The 22,595-nt window shown below is 43.3% G+C and overlaps 1 protein-coding gene across 1 annotated transcript in view; it reads right to left on the reverse strand.

Moving 5' to 3' along the window:
• Positions 1 to 2,785: 2,785 nt before the first annotated feature.
• Positions 2,786 to 22,595, reverse strand: part of LOC126471293 (glutamate receptor 1-like) — a 64,137-nt gene continuing 44,327 nt past the window's right edge. The window contains exon 4 of the mRNA XM_050099412.1: positions 2,786 to 3,005. Coding sequence (XP_049955369.1) covers positions 2,786 to 3,005 — 220 coding nt within the window. The remainder of the gene's footprint in view (positions 3,006 to 22,595) is intronic.

Consider the following 22,595-nt stretch of genomic DNA (forward strand, 5'->3'; position numbering starts at 1 on the left):
TATAAGGGAATTCACGTTAAATTAACTTATTAGACACTTATTGGCCACATCTGGTTCAAAAAAACAATAGTATTTGATTGTAATGCTTAAAACTGAAATGATCACTTGCACATATTAACAGGAAACAAGCTATTCTAAGAGAAACCGTGTTCTGCATTATAATGTGGTTATATTAAAGCCAATAAGTAGCTCCAAACGAATTTACTGTTAAGTAAACAAGTATGGCTAAATACAGTTGATACTAACTCATAAATCTGAAACTAACATTTCATAAAGCATACTGTATTATCGTCCCAAAGGTGGTGCTGCAATGACCACTTTACAATCAGATGTATATGTACGCCACTGAGAAGAGTGATGAAAAGTTACATTTGATTACCATGAGCAAGTAGCTGCATATAAATTACGAATCATATGGACACTTTCAAGGTAACGTCACAGGATTATCTAATAGAGGACCACTTCTTTTGCTATGGGGAGCTGCAATATGACATGTGGCATTTCAATGAAGACGTGATGGTTTGCGGTGTGTCTTGTAAATGATAGTGTCCTTAATCAAATTTATTAGTGGATGAGACAGAGTACTGTCATTTTTTGGGCGAATAGGTATAGACAGAAGGCTAGAAAAATATGCTGACCAATGTTCGTTTTAAATTGTTAAAGAACGTGAGAAAACTCTCAGTCATCCAGATAGGACCTTCTATTACTTGTGACTTTGTGAGATGCACTCTTCAGAAAACGTCAGCTGGATGACCAAACACTATCTGTCAGATAGCATAGATGTCAGTTAACTCTAGACTGGGGAGCATCTGTTCCATGTTTGTGCAATAGATTGGATAGCACTGCGTTTTCCCCATCACAACTGCCTGTGTGGGGTACTTATACATCTGTCTCATAGTGAATAATTAAATGGGACACCAAACCAGCTATATCGTTGTCGAGAATAGTAGCGGGGGAAATGTAGCAGTTGTCCCAATGCAACACATGAGGCAGGATAGCACTGAATCTACACCTTAATGGCATGCTACATGGGCAGTGATGCATCTAACCAAAGGCAATGCAATTAAATTTCTTATGTTGAGCAAGCAGTAAAGGAAACAAAAGGAAATTTGGAGTAGGAATTAAAATCCATGGAGAAGAAATAAAAATTTTGACGTTCGCCAATGACATTGTAATTTTGTCAGAGACAGCAAAGGACCTGGAAGAGCAACTGCACGGAATGGACAGTGTGTTGAAAGGAGGATATAAGATGAACACCAACAAAAGCAAACCGAAGATAATGGAATATAGTCGATTTAAATCGGGTGATGCTGCGGGAGTTAGATGAGGAAATAAGACGGTTAGAGTAGTAAATGAGTTTTGCTATTTGGGGAGCAAAATAACTGATGATGGTCGAAGTAGAGAGGATATAAAATGTAGGCTGGCAATGGCAAGGAAAGCGTTTCTGAAGAAGAGAAATTTGTTAACATCGAGTATAGATTTAAGTGTCAGGAAGTCGTTTCTGAAAGTATTTGTATGGAGTGTAGCCATGTATGGAAGTGAATCGTGGGCGATAAATAGTTTAGACAAGAAGAGAATAGAAGCTTTCGAAATGTGGTGCTACAGAAGAATGCTGAATATTAGATGGGTAGATCACATAACTAATGGTTCAAAATGGCTCTGAGCACTATGGGACTTAACTGCTGAGGTCATCAGTCCCCTAGAACTTAGAACAACTTAAACCTACCTAACCTAAGGACATCACACACATCCATGCCCGAGGCAGGATTCGAACTTGCGACCGTAGCGGTCGCGGGGCTCCAGACTGTAGCGCCTAGAACCGCTCGGCCACTCTGGCCGGCCATAACTAATGAGGAGGTATTTAATAGAATTGGAGAGAAGAGAAATTTGTGGCACAACTTGACTAGAAGAAGGGATCGGTTGGTAGGGCATATTCTGAGGCATCAAGGGATCACCAATTTAGCATTGGAGGGCAACATGGAGGGTAAAAATGATAGCGGGAGACCAAGAGATGAATACACTAAACAGATTCAGAAGGATGTAGGTTGCAGTAGGTACTGGGAGATGAAGAATCTTGCACAGGATAGAGTAGCATGGAGAGCTGCATCAAACCAGCCTCTGGACTGAACACCACAACAACAACAACAAAAATATGTTGACACACTACATGTTACGATGCTGCACCTGTCGATGACGAATCAATGGGTGGAGCAGTGTGGTGTCGTCTCACGGTGACACATTCGGTAGGACAGTATGCCAGGTCTCCCACAGGAATACACTCGACGGGGCAGCACGCTAGCTGTCCCACGGCGATACACTAGACAGAACTGGTAGGCAGGTGTCCTATGATGACACATTAGATTTGACAACGAGTCAGCTGTTTCACTGTGACACATTACACAGCACAGCTTAGCAACTGTCCCATTGTGACACTCGAGACAGGATAGCATTGCAGCTGTCCTGCAGCAACAATCTACATTGGACAGCGTGGCAGCTGTCCCACAGCGACACACTAGACAAGGGAGAGCGGCAGTTGATCCGTAGTGACACTCCAGATGCGACAGCGTGGCATCTGTCCCGTGGCTACACACTAGAGGGGGTAGTGTGTGAGCTGTCCCGCAGTGACACTCTAGATGGGACAGCGTGGCAGCTGTCCCACAGCGACACACTAGACAGAAGAGTGCGGCAGTTGATCCGTAGTGGCACTGCAGATGCGACAGCGTGGCAGCTGTCCTGTGGCTACACACTAGAGGGGGTAGCGTGTGAGCTGTCCCGCGGTGACACTCTAGATGGGACAGCGTGGCAGCTGTCGTGCAGCGACACAGCGCTCGACCAGCAGCGTCCCTACGGCGACGACGGCGCTGGAGGCGAGCAGCAGGAGCACCGGCGTAACGCTGCGCAGTGACACGCTGGTCAGCGAGCTCTTCACGGTGCTCGTGTCTTCCTTGGGCCATTCGTACATGCGCAGTCGCTGCAGCACGCCAGCGTCTCGAAGAAGGCCCAGGCTGTAAAACCACAACACTCGAGCTAATTATGCACACAGCGCGAAATGAAAATCTCAAGGAGACTATTGGCTCTTAGTGCAGTGCCTGTTCGCGCTGGAAAAAAAAAAGCAAAATATGGAAAAAATCTTAAAATATTTTGTGAAATTGTTTGTATAAAACTAAGCAACAGATTAGAGAAACATTTGACCTGCCTTTCAATGATGCTCGGAATAATATACTGAATATGTGGCGTGTCAAATGTGTCTATGATATGTTTTATTGCTTACTTTTAGACAAATCATTTCACAAAACATTGGACCAGTTTTTGTGATTTTTTTAAGTTTTGTTGAGAGAGTATAAAATATAATATATTTAAATATCGATCGGTATTCTATTATTATTAAGAGTATACAAATCAAGAGAAAGCAGAGAAGTTTCTGTTTATGCCGTAACTTGATACATACTTTGTTTATTCTTCCTGAAAGAATTTGACACTTAAATTACGTAGCTAGCTACAGCAGTTCGTTATATATTTCAGTTGTCCCTCAAATCAGTAACTATGTTCTTATTAAATACGCTGATTAATTTCAAGCAATTACATATTTTTTGCAAAACTAGACCTCACGTTTGTCAACTTGACACCCCATTTGTCCATTTCCCACTCTTCGTATGGCTACGTAAGTTCGGACAAAAATTCATTATGTAAATTCTAGGGAGTCTTGTTTTTCGCTTCGCTCAAACATTTGAACAGAAAGGAAAAAAGTGCACATGGTATAATTCAATGCTAGATTGTGGAACTATTCGGCCAAGTTGTTAAGGGTATCTGTCTAATGTACATGGCTTGGGCAGTACATACTTTTGGAGAAGGGAGGGGGTTAAACGGAGTGGCAGAACAAAGACAGCCTTTCCAATGTGTGACCTATGAGCCTATCGATCTCAAAAAGTCCACATCTAAAGATCAGTCACCAACAAGTCTCTCACGCTCTCACTCCATGAACGATTATGGTCGGTTTCTTGAATCTTTCCTGGTGAACATGTGATTCCAACATCTTTCAGGAGAGCGACTGGGACATCATTATTTCTTTTGGAGAAGGGAGGGGCTTATACGAAAAGGCAGCACAAAGAGTGCCTTTCCCATGTGTCACCCATGAGCCTATCGATCTCAAAAAATCCACATCTAAAGATTACCCACCACCAACTCTCTCATGCTCTCACTCCATGAACGACTGTTTTAGGTTTCTTGAACCTTTCCTGGCGAACTTGTGATTCCAACATCTTTCATGAGAGCGACTGGGACATTATTGTTTATTTTTCCGTTATTTCGGCTACAATCCGTGTTGTCAAGGAATATCACTAACTAATTTTTGAGTGCGATGCTGTTGCTGCTTACTCCTTGAGAAGCGAATGTGCTTAAACAAAGGAGTCATAATTAACGTGTAGTAATCATCATTTACAAACAAAACCACTAAGTGAGAGATGCAAATCCAGAATGATTATATGTCATATACCTGCTGATTTCAACCGGCAGTCGATGCAGACTCGGAAAGAATACGCCACTGAGAGCGTATTACACACTATGTGATCAAAAGTATGCGGACACCTCCAAAACATACGTGTTTCATATTAGGTGCATTGTCCTTCCACCTACTGCCAGGTACTCCATATCAGCGACTTCAGTAGTCATTAGACATCGTGAGAGAGCAGAATGGGGCACTCCGCGGAACTCATGGACTTCGAATGTTGTCAAATGACTGGGTGTCAGTTGTGTCATACGTCTATACGCGAGATTTCCACACTCCTAAACATCCCTAAGTCCACTGTTTCCGATGTGATAATGAAGTGGAAACGTGAAGGGACACGTACAGCACAAAAGCGTACAGGCCGAAGTCATCTGTTGACTGACAGAGACGGCCGATAATTGAAGAACGTCGTAATGTGTAACAGGCAGACATCTATCCGAACCATCACACAGGAATTCCAAACTGCATCAGGATCCAATGCAAGTATTATGAAAGTTAGGGGGGGGGGGGGGGGGGAGAAAACGTGGATTTCATGGTCCAGCGCCGGCCTTGGTGGCCGAGCGGTTCTAGGCGCTACAGTCTGGAACCGCGCGACCGCTACGGTCGCAGGTTCGAATCCTGCCTCGGACATGGGCGTGTGTGATGTCCTTAGGTTAATTAACTGATCAAGTAACTACTCCCAACCGCTGATGACACCATGGGTTTTCCCGAGCCAGCACGTGGGTTCAACACAGGGAATTCCCTGCCGATGCCCCTACCCCTTCCATCCTCCGACGTAATCGAAAATGGCGACCCGGAAAATATGACGGGAAATTAAAATTTATTGCGTTTTGCTTCTTGGTTGCCTTGTCATGTTGGTGGAAGTAAGTAACTTCTGGATATAATGCATGGCGGATCCACACTCACACTAACTCGGATCTACTCTGGGTCATGGGAGCCATAGGCAACACCGACACACAGAAAACAGAGCAGATGGAATGTAACAGTAAAACACTATGTGACTAAAAGTATCTGACACCCCCAAAAACATATGTTTTTCGTATTAGGTGCATTGTGCTGCCATCTACTGCCAGGTACTCCATATCAGCGTCTTCAGTAGTCATTTGACATCGTGAGAGAGCAGAATGGGGTGCTCCGCGTAACTCACAGACTTCTTAACAATGTCAGGGGATTGGGTGTCACTGGTGTTATACGTCTATACGAGAGATTTCCACACTCCTAAACATCCCTAGTTCCACTGTTTCCGATATGATGGTGAAGTGGAAACGTGAGGGGACACGTATAGAAAAAAAAGCGTGAAGGCCGATCTCAGCTGCTGACTGACAGAGACTGCCGACAGTTGAAGAGGGTCGTAATGTGTAATACGCAGACATATATCCAAACCATCACACTGGAATTCTCTCGCTTCCCACGCCCGGGTTCCCGGGTTCGATTCCCGGTGGGGTCAGGGATTTTCTCTGCCTCGTGATGACTGGGTGTTGTGTGCTGTTCTTAGGTTAGTTAGGTTTAAGTGGTTCTAAGTTCTAGGGGACTGATGACCATAGATGTTAAGTCCCATAGTGCTCAGAACCATTTGAACCATACAGGAATCCCAAACTGGATCAGGGTCCAATGCAAGTACTTCGACAGTTAGGCGGGAGGTGAGAAAACTTTGATTTCATGGTCGAGCAGCTGCTCATAAGCCACACATCATGCCAGTAAATGCCAAACGATCCGATAGCAGGCTGTGGGTATGGCGAATGCCCGGTGAACATCATATGCCAGCGTTTGTAGTGCCAACAGTAAAATTCAGAGGCGGTGGTGTTATGGTGTGGTCATGATTTTCATGGAGGGCGCTTGCACCTCTTGTTGTTTTGTGTGGCACTATCACAGCACAGGCCTACATTGATATTTTAAGTGCCTTCTTGCTTCCCACTGTTGAAGAGCAATTCGGGTACAGCAATTGCATCTTTCATCACGATCGAGCACATGTTTATAATGTTGCACTGTTGAAAATAACGTACAAGTGGTTGAAATCGAGACTTCGCGATTGGTAATGTGCATGCAGAGTCCCTATGTGTATGTGTGTAGAGCTGTCAGTGGTGGATGGTTGCAATTTGGATGGGTAACTTGCTAACTCGTCGTCTATAAATGACACTGCCGGGGGAGACACACTCTGTACATAGAGAAAGGAAACTCTTATGGCCAAGATGTTACTCGCAGTCGACACACTGTCAAACACAAATAACATATTACTGGAGTAATAAAAACAAATATTAAAAAGTTATAGTTTGTAGATGGCCTGACAGTTGTGGGTACATTTCAGAGTTGGAAATAACGAAGCATGTCTGATAAGCAATAAGAGCATATACTTATGGAAAAAGAAAGTGAGTAGCAACAGAAATCAACTCTGTACACGTGTCAAATCCCTGTTGCAGACCCCTACATGTTGGAGTGGAAATCAAATGACAATGTAGTACTGTTTCCAGGCTTTAAGTTTCCATCTAGGGCAGTGCTATGAGTCTGCATACAGGCTCTCTGATGGCTTGCAACAGTACATGTAATTGCTTCCAGACTTAGAATTCTTAACACACCCATCATCTGCACCACTCGTTGAGTCTCATATAGGTACAAAAAGACTTTTACTATTCATTTCATTATCGTCCTGTCCAAAATGAATGCTTGTGGATCATTGGGTAAAGAGGAAGTCTCAGGATTTTTTAATAGTTCTCCTGTTTATGGAGTTAGTACAGCATGGTGTGTAATTTCACATGTCAAACACGCTGCTATGCATTTGCCTGTCTCCTCATAAGATGCATTTTCCTCTGCACAAATATTCTCGCAGAAAATCGAACAAAACGTGGGTATGTCAGCAATATGACCACCCTCTTGCTAGTGTTTATTTCTTCGTAAAATATCACTGTTTTTTCGTATGCATTTTCAGCTGCCGACGATCATTTTACGGGACTGTTGTGAAAATATCATAATTTCCGAATTGTAATTGGGTGTGAACTTCGTAAACAGCAGGCGTCATACACCTCCAGAAACCTAAGTTGTGTTTTTGTTACAAAGAATCGATGTTTTCTTTGGTGTATAAGGTAATTGTTTTATTACCTTACAGTTTACAAAATTGTTAAGGCTTTCGTGGCCACTTGTTGACAAACTGCCTATTGGCTTCTGTCTCAGGTTCTTCGGCCGACGTTCATCTAACGATTTTTCTGACGTTTCGCCAGCACGAGTGGCTGGCATTGTCAAAGCTTCACCACCGGCAATGGAGGGTGAAGCTTTGACAATGCCAGCCACTCGTGCTGGCGAAACGTCAGAAAAATCATTAGATGAACCTTACAGTTTGTCACCATATTTTATCGGAGAGACAGTTGTAGGAAGGTTGTGTGTCATGCATTGGAAAATATATTTCTTACATTGAAATATTAACAGAGTTGCGTTGCGAGTAATAGGTCGGAAACCGCACAGCTCAAGCATTATTGCGTCTGTAAGTGCAGAATCATGTAGCCCTTGGAATATGTTTATATTCCATGATCATTTATCTCTTTCTAATATCTTCTTGGTATGGACACCAAACACCGGAACAATACTTCAGAATTGTTGGCACAAGTGATTTACGTAAAATGTTTCAAACTCATTTCCGGTCTAGCGCTTCTAGGCGCGCAGTCCGGAACCGCGCGACTGCTACGGTCGCAGGTTCGAATCCTGCATCGGGCATGGATGTGTGTGATGTCCTTAGGTTAGTTAGGTTTAAGTAGTTCTAAGTTCTAGGGGACTAATGACCTCAGATGTTAAGTCCCATAGTGCTCAGAGGCATTTTGAACTCATTTCCGAAGTCATTGACAGAGGTTTGTGAGGTACTGCAAACCTTGTGTGTGTGTACATTGCTTAACAGTTCTCCTGTTTATGGAGTTAGTACAGCATGGTGTATAATTTCACATGTCAAACACGCTGCTATGCATTTGCCTGTCTCCTCATAAGATGCATTTTCCTCTGCTGGCGATCGTTTTATACTTCTTTAAATTAAAATACAGAACGTAGGTACGTTTCAACTTTCCCCACAGAAAGAAACCCGGGGACGTCAGATCCGGTGAACGTTGGCCATGGTATGGTGCTTCGACGACCAATCTACCTGTCATGAAATATGCTATTTAATACCGCTTCAACCGCACGCGAGCTATGTGCCGGACATCCATCATGTCGGAAGTAAATCGCCATTCTTTCATGCAGTGAAACATGTTGTAGTAACATCGGTAGAACATTACGTACGAAATCAGTATACATTGCACCATTTAGATTGCCATCGTTAAAATGTGGGCCAATTATCCATCCTCCCATAATGCCGCACCATACATTAACCCGCCAATGTCGCTGATGTTCTACGTGTCGCAGCCATTGTGGATTTTCCGTTGCCCAATAGTGCATATTATTGCCGGTTTACGTAACCGCTGTTGGTGAATGACGCTTCGCCGCTAAATAGAACACGTGCAAAAAATCTGTTATCGTCCCATAATTTCTCTTGTGCCCAGTGGCAGAACTGTACACAACGTTCAAAGTCGTCGCCATGCAATTCCTGGTGCGTAGAAATATGGTACGTGTGCAATCGGTGTTGATGTAGCATTCTCAGCACCGACGTTTTTGAGATTCCCGATTCTCGCTCAATTTGTCTGCTACTGATGTGCGGATTAACCGCGACAGCATCTAAAACACCCACTTGGGCATCATCATTTGTTGCAGGTCGTGGTTGACGTTTCACATGTGGCTGAACGCTTCCTGTTTCCTTAAATAACGTAACTATCCGGCGAACAGTCCGGACACTTGGATGATGTCGTCCAAGATACCGAGCAGCATACATATCACATGCCCGTTGGGCATTTTGATCACAATAGCCATACATCATCTCGTTGAAATGGTTCAAATGGTTCTGAGCGCTATGGGGCTTAACATCTGAGGTCATCAGTCCCCTAGAACTTAGAACTACTTAAACCTAACTAACCTAAGGACATCACACACATCAATGCCCGAAGCAGGATTCGAACCTGCGACCGTAGCGGTCGCGCGGTTCCAGACTAAAGCGCCGAGAACCGCAATTGGTAAATGGTCCATTTTAACACGGGTAATGTATCACGAAGCAAATACCGTCCGCACTGGCGGAATGTTACGTGATACCACGTACTTATATGTTTGTGACTATTACAGCGTCATCTGTCACAAAGCGAAAAAAGTGGTCCAACTAAAACATTCATGTTTCTTTACGTAATATACGAATATGTAATAAAAATGGGGGTTCCAATTAAAAAAAAGACGCAGTTGATCTCCGTGTGACCTATGGAAGCGCCATCTAGCATGGCCAACCACGGCGCCATCTGGTTTCGCCCTTCAAGCTAGACGAGTTTCGTTCTTTGTAGTTTTTTCGTTTGATGCTTATTTCGTGAGATATTTGGCCCGGTCACTATCAATGGACCACCCTGTATAGTTTAGAGTAATAAGGATAAGTAGTTTATTTAGTGATTTAATTGCTGTAGATAGCTTTGCAGCACGACAGAGGATAATGGAAATATTGACGACTAAGTACGAAGAGGAGCTGTCGTCTGGCTGTACTGGCTGTCGTCTGTTACCTTTACTGTGGCAGTTTAGCAGTTGTAAAATATGTAACATTGGGTTGGCTGTGATGGAGGGGTGAACCACCTGGTCCTGGGACAATACTGAAGAAGCGTTTGTGTCCATTTCTGTCAGCATGTTTCATTATCTGAAGTTTTTCTTTGTTTGTTTGTTGTTTTCTGTTGTTATTTGTTGTGGTTGCCTGCGCCGGTTGAGCGTTCTCAGGATGCCACTTTGATTTGGGACAAATCCACACCGCCGTTACGCGGACCCATAACTGGAGAGTAGAGATTTTGTTTTGTTCTCTGTACTGTGATGCCGGGGAGGTTGGTTGGTTCAAATGGCTCTGAGCACTATGGGACTTAACATCTGTGGTCATCAGTGCCCTAGAACTTAGAACTACCTAAACCTAACTAACCTAAGGACATCACACACATCCATGCCCGAGGCAGGGGTCGAACCTGCGACCGTAGCGGTCACGCGGTTCCAAACTGAAGCGCCTAGAAGTGCACGGCCACACCGGTCGGCGATGCCAGGGAGGACTGTCATTTATCACATATAATGTTTGTGTGTGTGAGTTCTTAGCCGGCCGGGGTGGCCGAGCGGTTCTAGGCGCTACAGTCTGGAACCGCGCGACCGCTATGGTTGCAGGTTCGAATCCTGCCTCGGACATGGATGTGTGTGATGTCCTTTGGTTAGTTAGGTTTAAGTAGTTCTAAGTCCTAGGGGACTGATGACCTCAGAAGTTCAATCCCATAGTGCTCAGAGCCATTTTTTTTTTTGTGAGTTTTCAAGGACCAAACTGCAGAGGTCATCGGTCCCTAAACTTACACACTACTTAAACTAACCTATACTAAGAACAACACACACACCCATGTCCGAGGTAGGACTCGAAGCTCCGGCGGGAGGCACATATAATGGAAATGACTTTTATTTCTCTTGTAGGTGGTTAGAGTATGCAGGATTGTAAGTGAAGAGGCGGGGTCTACTAGAAGAAACGATGCATCAATGTTTACATCTGCTTTAATTCCAGGAACGTATCACCCTTTTGCACAATAGCTTAGGTTAAGACATTTACTAATGAAATTTTAACACATTTTCTGTTTACATTCCTCCGCAATAAGTACGAACTAATGACAAGGCGCCAACAAGGTAGAAGAAGACGTGCATTTTTTCTGTCTTTTACCACATAACTTTCATTTACAGGGCCAAGTTACAATTTTAATTTCACTGGTAAACAGACAGACAGACAGACTTAAATTTGCTAATGATGTGATTGTGCTGAATATGTGGACATGTACTTAGTAGTCCTCTATACAATCTCTTCCTGAGGCAAATCAGACTGGACTGTAGAACCCAGTCATTCACATCACTACGCGTTTTATATGTGTATGTCTCCGACTACACTTTGGATTTCCGGTAAATGTAATTTGTAAGTAGGCTGTTTATGTTTTTTTATTGGTAACGCCACGTAGTGCTCTGTATGAAAATCACTGGCTGTGCTGTGTGCAGTCTGTGGCTAGTTTCCATTGTTGTCTGCCATTGTAGTGTTGGGCAGCTGGATGTGAACAGCACGTAGCGTTGCGCAGTTGGAGGTGAGCCGCCAGCAGTGGTGGATGTGGGGAAGTGAGATGGCGGATTTTTGAGAGCGGATGATCTGGACGTGTGTCCGTCAGAAATAGTACATTTGTAAGAATGGATGTCATGAACTGCTATATATATTATGACTTTTGAACACTATTAAGGTAAATACATTGTTGGTTCTCTATCAAAATCTTTCATTTGCTAACTACGCCCATCAGTAGTTAGTGTCTTCAGGAGTTTGAATCTTTTATTTAGCTGGCAGTAGTGGCGCTCGCTGTATTGCAGTAGCTTGAGTAACGAAGATTTTTGTGAGGTAAATGATTTGTGAATGGTATAGGTTAATGTTAGTCAGGGCCATTCTTTTGTAGGGCTTATTGAAAGTCAGATTCCGTTGCGCTAAAAATATTGTGTGTCAGTTTAGTGTTGACCAGAATAGGTAAAGAGCGAAGTGTCTGAGTACGTTCAGTTTTGCTCGGCTGTTTGAAAATCAAATAATGTAAGATGTTTATCAACACAGTAATTCATTAATTTTTCTAAGGGGACGTTTCAAATTTTACTCGTATTATTCTAATTAAATCGTGGAGTTTCATCTTTGAAACAGACATTCATCCTTCATCCATTGTTGTCTGCCATCCTTATACATCCGCAGGACTGCAGGGATATTGGGAAAAAATGTACAACGCTCATGAAACGGTCTTGCTATCCAGGTTAGAGGATTTGTAAAGTATGTATGGTTCAACACCTTGTCGGTCTCAGGATGCAGATGGAACGCATCGAGAAATCTGTACCGTTTCTGGGGTGCTCAGTCTCGCTTAAGTGGAAGACTATCCGAGAGACAATATTTTTGTCATCTTAAGTTCTTGAGGACTAGTGCTCAACCACGTTTCCATATAGATTCTCCAACAGTGTAGAACTGCGTCACAAAAACAAATTAACATGTATTAAGCAATATATCACCATCGTTATTCGTCACTGTAAGCAGAACACTACAAAGACTAAATAACGTTAGTATAAAATAACCCACATCGCTTATTCGATACACGCTTTTGCAATAAGACATGGTAGGCGGAAGAATGAGTGAATGCAAACATATACATAAGTCGTGAGCACAACCGGCCCCGTCACGTTATTGATCTGGTTAATGGTGCCAGATTCAGAGGCGTTGATACGTGTCAGCACGTGAGTCGCTAGCGAACACATTATTTGCAAGCAGCAGTAGCAACCAAGTTTCGCTGAAATTACTACGTGTTAATATGAAGGGAAGTAGTATAATTTACTCTTTAGAATGAAAACTAAAATTCAGAAGGAAAAATAAATATATGCAAGAGCACAAAATATTGACTGTACCTTTAACTATCGTTCCTTGTTATAGTAATAGGAAATAAAACACAAATTTACTCCTTGCGTCATTGAATTTTGTGACGCGTTATTCCTTGCAAAAGACACAAACTTAAAAAAACAGCATTATCTACTTTGTAACAAACAAATATTAGAGTAACAATATCTTTAAAAAATAGATACAGCACTTCCGATGAATCATTTTCGTGCTATAAGGTGTACCTTGGCCTATGCTGAAGCAGCTATTCGCCAGTGGGCTGACCTTCAAAAGGTTATTGGCAAATCAACTGAATGGGCGAAAGTCAGGAATATATTTTGAGTTACATGCAAGACAAACGGCAACAAAATTTTCTGCGAAACGTAAGTCCGGAAACAAACAATCTTCAAGATATTTCAGAGATTAGTACTCGATTATGCAGTCAAATTATGTAGTACAATATAAAAACCTTAAATCAGGTAAGTGCGTCCGATAACTAACGGTTTTAATTCCATCCTGAGGACGAACATAGTTTTAACGACTTAGAGAGAATGCTTCCTACAGCGCCGGATAATAGGAGCTATATGGTATGAGACACACTTACATGGAATGAAATCGGACTTCTCGTGGCCGCAGAAGCACGTATAACTGAATTCCGCCGGCCGGTGTGGACGAGCGGTTCTAGGCGCTTCTGTCTGGAACCGCGTGACCGCTACGGTCGCAGGTTCGAATCCTGCCTCGGGCATGGATGTGTGTGATGTCCTTAGGTTAGTTAGGTTGAAGTAGTTCTAAGTTCTAGGGGACTGATGACCTCAGATGTTAAGTCCCATAGTGCTCAGAGCCATTTTTTTTTTTTTTTTTTTTTTTGACTGATTTCCGCTGTCGTGATCTGTCTGTGATCTGGGTGCTTCCGGTAAAGTTCCGGTTGCTGCAGCGTATATGCAACGTAGGACGACTCGGACGAGAGTACATAATCACCGACGTATAGCCAAGGGATTAGTATGGCATTCGTGTCTCTTAGAGTACGTGCGGTAACTGCGGGAACGTGAACTATGGTGACGTTATTACCAAATGCATCCAAACAGGACCAGCGTGTTGTTATTCTTCCCTTGGCTGCCGAAGGACAAACACCGGTAGACATCGTAATGGAACTCACCAATAGAGCTTGTTTGGTTATATGTAGTAGGACACGATACTCGGAGTGGTGGACCTGACGATATTCGAAATATAGGACTTCACGATACAGAAGACATTTTTCTGCTAACATACAAATACCTTGTCTTATAATCACTGTTAAAACCTAACAAACTATGTTATTTGAAAAATATGTAAAAAATCTGCCAACCGGTTGCATAGGTTTTCTGTATACCTTGACCAGGTTTCGTCACCTCTAAGGGTGACTTCATCAGAAGGTAAGGTAATTACCTGTGTTTAGGATCTTCTTTCTGATGTCTTTGTACTTGCCGGCCGGTGTGGCCGTGCGGTTCTAGGCGCTTCAGTCTGGAACCGCGTGACCGCTACGGTCGCAGGTTCGAATCCTGCCTCGGGCATGGATGTGTGTGATGTCCTTATGTTAGTTAGGTTGAAGTAGTTCTAAGTTCTAGGGGACTGATGACCTCAGATGTTAAGTCCCATAGTGCTCAGAGCCATTTTTTTTTTTTTTTTTTTTTTGACTGATTTCCGCTGTCGTGATCTGTCTGTGATCTGGGTGCTTCCGGTAAAGTTCCGGTTGCTGCAGCGTATATGCAACGTAGGACGACTCGGACGAGAGTACATAATCACCGACGTATAGCCAAGGGATTAGTATGGCATTCGTGTCTCTTAGAGTACGTGCGGTAACTGCGGGAACGTGAACTATGGTGACGTTATTACCAAATGCATCCAAACAGGACCAGCGTGTTGTTATTCTTCCCTTGGCTGCCGAAGGACAAACACCGGTAGACATCGTAATGGAACTCACCAATAGAGCTTGTTTGGTTATATGTAGTAGGACACGATACTCGGAGTGGTGGACCTGACGATATTCGAAATATAGGACTTCACGATACAGAAGACATTTTTCTGCTAACATACAAATACCTTGTCTTATAATCACTGTTAAAACCTAACAAACTATGTTATTTGAAAAATATGTAAAAAATCTGCCAACCGGTTGCATAGGTTTTCTGTATACCTTGACCAGGTTTCGTCACCTCTAAGGGTGACTTCATCAGAAGGTAAGGTAATTACCTGTGTTTAGGATCTTCTTTCTGATGTCTTTGTACTTGCCGGCCGGTGTGGCCGTGCGGTTCTAGGCGCTTCAGTCTGGAACCGCGTGACCGCTACGGTCGCAGGTTCGAATCCTGCCTCGGGCATGGATGTGTGTGATGTCCTTAGGTTAGTTAGGTTGAAGTAGTTCTAAGTTCTAGGGGACTGATGACCTCAGATGTTAAGTCCCATAGTGCTCAGAGCCATTTTTTTTTTTTTTTTTTTTTGACTGATTTCCGCTGTCGTGATCTGTCTGTGATCTGGGTGCTTCCGGTAAAGTTCCGGTTGCTGCAGCGTATATGCAACGTAGGACGACTCGGACGAGAGTACATAATCACCGACGTATAGCCAAGGGATTAGTATGGCATTCGTGTCTCTTAGAGTACGTGCGGTAACTGCGGGAACGTGAACTATGGTGACGTTATTACCAAATGCATCCAAACAGGACCAGCGTGTTGTTATTCTTCCCTTGGCTGCCGAAGGACAAACACCGGTAGACATCGTAATGGAACTCACCAATAGAGCTTGTTTGGTTATATGTAGTAGGACACGATACTCGGAGTGGTGGACCTGACGATATTCGAAATATAGGACTTCACGATACAGAAGACATTTTTCTGCTAACATACAAATACCTTGTCTTATAATCACTGTTAAAACCTAACAAACTATGTTATTTGAAAAATATGTAAAAAATCTGCCAACCGGTTGCATAGGTTTTCTGTATACCTTGACCAGGTTTCGTCACCTCTAAGGGTGACTTCATCAGAAGGTAAGGTAATTACCTGTGTTTAGGATCTTCTTTCTGATGTCTTTGTACTTGCCGGCCGGTGTGGCCGTGCGGTTCTAGGCGCTTCAGTCTGGAACCGCGTGACCGCTACGGTCGCAGGTTCGAATCCTGCCTCGGGCATGGATGTGTGTGATGTCCTTAGGTTAGTTAGGTTGAAGTAGTTCTAAGTTCTAGGGGACTGGTGACCTCAGATGTTAAGTCCCATAGTGCTCAGAGCCATTTTTTTTTTTTTTTTTTTTTTGACTGATTTCCGCTGTCGTGATCTGTCTGTGATCTGGGTGCTTCCGGTAAAGTTCCGGTTGCTGCAGCGTATATGCAACGTAGGACGACTCGGACGAGAGTACATAATCACCGACGTATAGCCAAGGGATTAGTATGGCATTCGTGTCTCTTAGAGTACGTGCGGTAACTGCGGGAACGTGAACTATGGTGACGTTATTACCAAATGCATCCAAACAGGACCAGCGTGTTGTTATTCTTCCCTTGGCTGCCGAAGGACAAACACCGGTAGACATCGTAATGGAACTCACCAATAGAGCTTGTTTGGTTATATGTAGTAGGACACGATACTCGGAGTGGTGGACCTGACGATATTCGAAATATAGGACTTCACGATACAGAAGACATTTTTCTGCTAACATACAAATACCTTGTCTTATAATCACTGTTAAAACCTAACAAACTATGTTATTTGAAAAATATGTAAAAAATCTGCCAACCGGTTGCATAGGTTTTCTGTATACCTTGACCAGGTTTCGTCACCTCTAAGGGTGACTTCATCAGAAGGTAAGGTAATTACCTGTGTTTAGGATCTTCTTTCTGATGTCTTTGTACTTGCCGGCCGGTGTGGCCGTGCGGTTCTAGGCGCTTCAGTCTGGAACCGCGTGACCGCTACGGTCGCAGGTTCGAATCCTGCCTCGGGCATGGATGTGTGTGATGTCCTTAGGTTAGTTAGGTTTAAGTAGTTCTACGTTCTAGGGGACTGATGACCACAGATGTTAAGTCCCATAGTGCTCAGAGCCATTTGAACCATTTTTTCTTTGTACTTTGAGACAGCCTTTGATACATGGGCGGGTAAGAAGCGTACATATTTTTCAAATTTGTGTATACGGTTGCTGCAAACGTCAGCCATGTTCAAAGTTGTACGCTTCTTACCGGCCCATGTATCAAAGGCTGTCTCAAAGTACAAAGACATCAGAAAGAAGATCCTAAACACAGGTAATTACCTTACCTTCTGATGAAGTCACCCTTAGAGGTGACGAAACCAGGTCAAGGTACATAGAAAACATATGCAACCGGTTCGCAGATTTTTACATATTTTTCTAATTTGTGTATACGGTTGCGGCAAACGCCAGCCATGTTCAAAGTTGTAAACTATGTTATCAATATACAAACATTAAAACACCTTTAATTAAAATGTTAAGCAAAACTTTTGTTATGTGAGTTATTTATTTAAATGTTGACTATATCAATGATTACTATCAATAATGTTATTTATTTCACATTTAAATCTGAAACAGTGATATAAAAAGTGGAATTCAAGGTATACTTTGAGAAGTTTTGTAAATGTAACTTCGTTAATCGACGTATCGTATTCCCGTCTTTGGACTTGAGTGTATTGCAGCTCTTTGTGTATCTGGGCGAAGAGTCACATAGCCCATTCTGTTGTGTGTTAGGATGAAAGGTGGATGTACCGAGTTCTTTGTTAAAGTGTTTTGTTGTTAACGAATGTGAATATAGCAACTAGCTGATGGTAACAGAAGAATAAAATGAAGTTTAAAAACACAATTTACATGTGAAACTATTTTTTGTGTGATTAGCATCGTACAAGAACGTAAACCCATCAGCTGTTTGCAGCCAAGCAAGAATTAACATGCTCTTAGAAAAAACGAAGACAATATACCACATGGAGATGATCTGCAAGATTCGACCAGAAACCAGTTAAATGAACTGATTACTTAAGGTACAAATACAATTACGTGGTCAACATTTGTGTACTACTAGGTTTCGTATGAATGTGTTTAATCAACAAACTCACTGTAGTGGTGACTGTTGAACTATCGTGAACATGACTAGATTTCATCCATCATTACCAAAATAAATAACGACATCGGGGAAAGAAGAATGTGTACGGGGCAAGGGGTGCTGCTGCTTCATGATAACGCAAATCTCGTAACGCAGAAGTTACGCCAACTGAAGTGGGATACACTCGAGCACCCACCCTCATAGTGATGATGATGATGATGTTTGGTTTGTGGGGCGCTCAACTGCACGGCCATCAGCGCCCGTACAAAGTCTCAATTTTTACAGAGTCCAATGTTTTTTTACCCAACCCAATCTAGCCACTGCCACGAATGATTATGGTGATGATGAGGACAACACAAACACCCAGTCAGCGGGCAGAGAAAATACCCAACCTGGCCGCGAATCGAACCTGGGACCCCGTGATCCAGAGGCAGCAACGCTCGCCACTATACCACCCTGTAGTCACGATGTCACCTCACGGGATTATCACGCCTTCGGTCCTTTAAAAAAGGCCTCGAAGGGTGGACGATTCCCGGCGGACGAGGACGTACAACTAGCACTTACGGACTTCTTCAAGCAGCAGTACACGGTGTTTTGCGAAACGGGTATCTTCAACTTGGTGTGTCGGTAGGGTGACTACCACAATGCTCACGACGATTTTGCCTGATTGCCATACCGATTCTGGACTGTACGGCCTTAGAAAGGAAAATTTTTGATCGCTTCTTGTAAGCATGCTGGACAAAAAATTACACTACTGGCCATTAAAATTGCTACACCACGAAGATGAAGTGCTACAAACGCGAAATTTAACCGACAGGAAGAAGATGCTGTGATATGCAAATGATTAGCTTTTCAGAGCATTCACACGAGGTTGGCGCCGGTGGCGACACCTACAACGTGCTGAAATCAGGACAGTTTCCAACCGATTTCTAATACACAAACAGAAGTTGACCGGCTTTTCCTGGTGAAACGTTGTTGTGATGCCTCGTGTAAGAAGGAGAAATGCGTACCATCACGTTTCCGACTTTGATAAAGGTCGGATTGTAACCTATCGCGATTGGGGTTTACCGTATCGCGACAGTGCTGCTCGCGTTGGTCGAGATCCAACGTCTGTGAGCAGAATATGGAATCGGTGGTTTCAGGAGGGTAATACGGAACGTCGTGCTGGATCCCAACGGCCTCGTGTCACTAGCAGTTGAGGTGACAGGCATCTTATCCGCATGGCAGTAAAGGATCGTGCAGCCACGTCTCAATTCCTGAGTCAACAGATGGGGACGTTTGCAAGACAACAACCATCTGCACGAACAGTTCGACGACGTTTGCAGCAGCATGGACTATCAGCTCGGAGACCATGGCTGCGGTTACCCTTGACGCTGCATTACAGACAGGAGCGCCTGCGATGGTGTACTCAACGACGAACCTGGGTGCACGAATGGCAAAACGTCATTTTTTCTGATGAATCCATGTTCTGTTTACAGCATCATGATGGTCGCATCCGTGTTTGGCGACATCATGGTGAACGCACATTGGAAGCGTGTATTTGTCATCGCCATACTAGCGTATCACCCGGCGTGATGGTATGGGGTGCCATTGGTTACACGTCTCGGTTCTCGGTCACCTCTTGTTCGCACTGACGGCACTTTGAACAGTGGACGTTACATTTGAGATGTGTTACGACCCGTGGCTCTACCCTTCATTCGATCCCTATGAAACCCTATGTTTCAGCAGGATAATACACGACCGCATGTTGCAGGTACTGTACGGGCCTTTCTGGATACAGAAAATGTTCAAGTGCTGCCCTGGCCAGCACATTCTCCAGATCGCTGACCACTTGGAAACGTCTGGTCAATGGTGGCCGAGCAACTGGCTCGTCACAATACGCCAGTTACTACTCATTATGAACTGTGGTATCGTGTTGAAGCTGCATGGGCAGCTGTACCTGTACAAACACCATCCGAGCTCTGTTTGACTCAATGCCCAGGCGTATCAAGGCCGTTATTACGGCCAGAGGTGGTTGTTCTGGGTACTGATTTCTCAGGATCTGTGCACCCAAATTGCGTGAAAATGTAATCACATGTTAGTTCTAGTATGATATATTTGTCCAATGAATACCCGTTTATGATCTGCATTTCTTCTTGGTGTAGCAATTTTAATGGCGAGTAGTGGAGTAGTCACTCTCGAGAGGCATCACGCTAATATTGTTACCAGCCATGATAATGGCCTCAGTTCTGCGAAGAAGAAAATCCACAAATTTCATCAGGTATGCCACATCCAGCTGAAGTCATGCATCGATAACCAGATCCCGTTGAGGTGCAATATAGCAGGGATATTTCAACAGTATTTTACAAATAGTCCGAGACATATTCTAAGGGATTGTGATCGTATAATTTACCGGGACAATCGAGGTTCGATAGATGGTGGGTGTTCGTCAAAACAAGAAACTATACAGGCAGGACTGTGACGTGGCTGTTGTCATCCTGGAAGACGGGACCATCTGCAGTACAGTAAAATACAACACTTGGTCACCGAGAATTTTGAAATAAACATCACAATGCTTCTTCACGGTGACATGAATGAGTGGGCGTAAGTAGTGGTACACCCCCGAAACATGACAGAACCACCTCCGGCTTTAGATACACCTTCCTCAAACTACAGGCTAAGCGTCTCGTTGGGCAGTCAGTACAATCGACGCCTTTCGTCGTTTGAAACGAGGTAAAATCAAGGCTCGTCGGGCGACGCCTCCCCTCCAGGTAGCTACTGCTACACTCCAGTTTCTGTGTCGTTTGGCCCATTTGAGATGTGCAGATTTATGGGCAGCACTGAGAAAAGGACTTTTGCGAGGTAACCAACTTCACATGTCCGTTGGATGCAGTTTGAAAGGGTACAGTACCGCCCGACATTGAAAATAGGTACAACATACTTCATTATTTTTGTCAGAACAACACATTTTTTTCTAATAATAACTCAATTTCAATTAATACAGCGAAGCCGGGTACCAGTATGGGAAAGAATGACAATTTATTTATTTAATTGATCACATGTGCACTCCCACAAAATAAATCCCTACATTCAGTTTGGTGAGATCTGTGAAATGAATGAATGTATGGTCGTCTGCTAACCGCAGATAGTGAATGTGAATATATGATCATCTTTGAGACGATCCTTTAACCACCTTTGGTGGGACCAAAGAGATGAAACTTACCTGAGCTTTGAGCACCTGAAATGTGGCTGACCAATACGGTAGCAAGGTGCTCCCCCACTTCGACAGAGGTGTGAGAGGACCTGAAGAACGGCCATGTTTCAGCACTCTGCCGCTGGATCTTGTGCTGTTAAGACCTGTCTTAGTTGTGCTCCGTAGAGACAAAAGAGTGGATACATGGTATGCATGTGGAATATTTAAGAGTAGTTTGAAATAATAATTTCTCTATTTCAGGAACTTTTGTGGTGAGAATTAAATGTCAGGCAAGTAATATTAATGGGATCGTAGTAATCTTCGGAAGTGACCAATGGTCACAATGAAACCACGTGTAGCAATAAGTTGAAATACTTCCATGTGCTTAAGTTAAGCTGAATTACTAGCGTGTGTACTATAAGTTGAAATATTTAAGAAATGCCGTGTGCAGGACTTGAAATTAGAGACGAGTACTTCCACGTGGTGAGTACTGTGTGAGTCTCAATCTGTGCATGAGACAAAGGATAAAGAGAAGTACTCGTCCATGGTATAAGTTGAGGACTCGTGTGTGTGATGAATATGTTCTTAATATTACTTTGCGAGATATGTTTCCGTGTGACGCTTGATTCAAACTATAATACTCTGAGAGAGAAGCAAGGTGAGTCAGCCGTCTATCCAGCAACGCCACATGGCTTGCATTGCACAGGAAGACGTGCTTATATCTCCAGAGTTCATAGTAGGAAAGTAGAATTACGAAGTGGGGCAGTGTCGTGTGAAACTGGGACAAATATTAATTGAAGTGGGAAAGCTGAAAGTGATAGTGTTGTGACTATTTATTGTATTGTATTTCATGTTGTAGTGTGGTGTATGTCATGTAATTTGGGTATGTGTGGTTTGCATGGGAGATTAGCAAGGTAGTTTCAAAAGATTAGTGGGTTATGCTTGTTCCTTCTGTACCGCTCGATCTGGAGGAAAGTTTCGTGATGATGATTGTGAGAGTCGAAGTGTGAGATATAATAAAAGATCCACCATCCTATCCAGAAAGTGCACTGTGGCGTTAAATAATTACGAGACCATAAGGTAGAGAATCACCAACGTAATGCCATGCCCACTGGGCGGAATTTCTCATGTGTTATTGTTGTAGGTTATAGAATTTGTGTGTTTAGGTTACAGAATTTATCGGAATAAATAAGATAGTGAAAAGAAAAAGATTGGTCGACTTTTCCTTCGAATTGTATGTTGTCATGATGTCCCGAATTTATAATGTGTGCGCCATTCATATTCAGTGCGGTGGCCACGTGTTGATAAAAGCCGTTAAATAAAAGACAAAAAGAAAAAGTGGTATTGCCAGTGCGTAGTGAACAGTCAGGGT

Source organism: Schistocerca serialis, chromosome 3 (assembly GCF_023864345.2).
Source record: "Schistocerca serialis cubense isolate TAMUIC-IGC-003099 chromosome 3, iqSchSeri2.2, whole genome shotgun sequence".
Taxonomy (NCBI): domain Eukaryota; kingdom Metazoa; phylum Arthropoda; class Insecta; order Orthoptera; family Acrididae; genus Schistocerca; species Schistocerca serialis.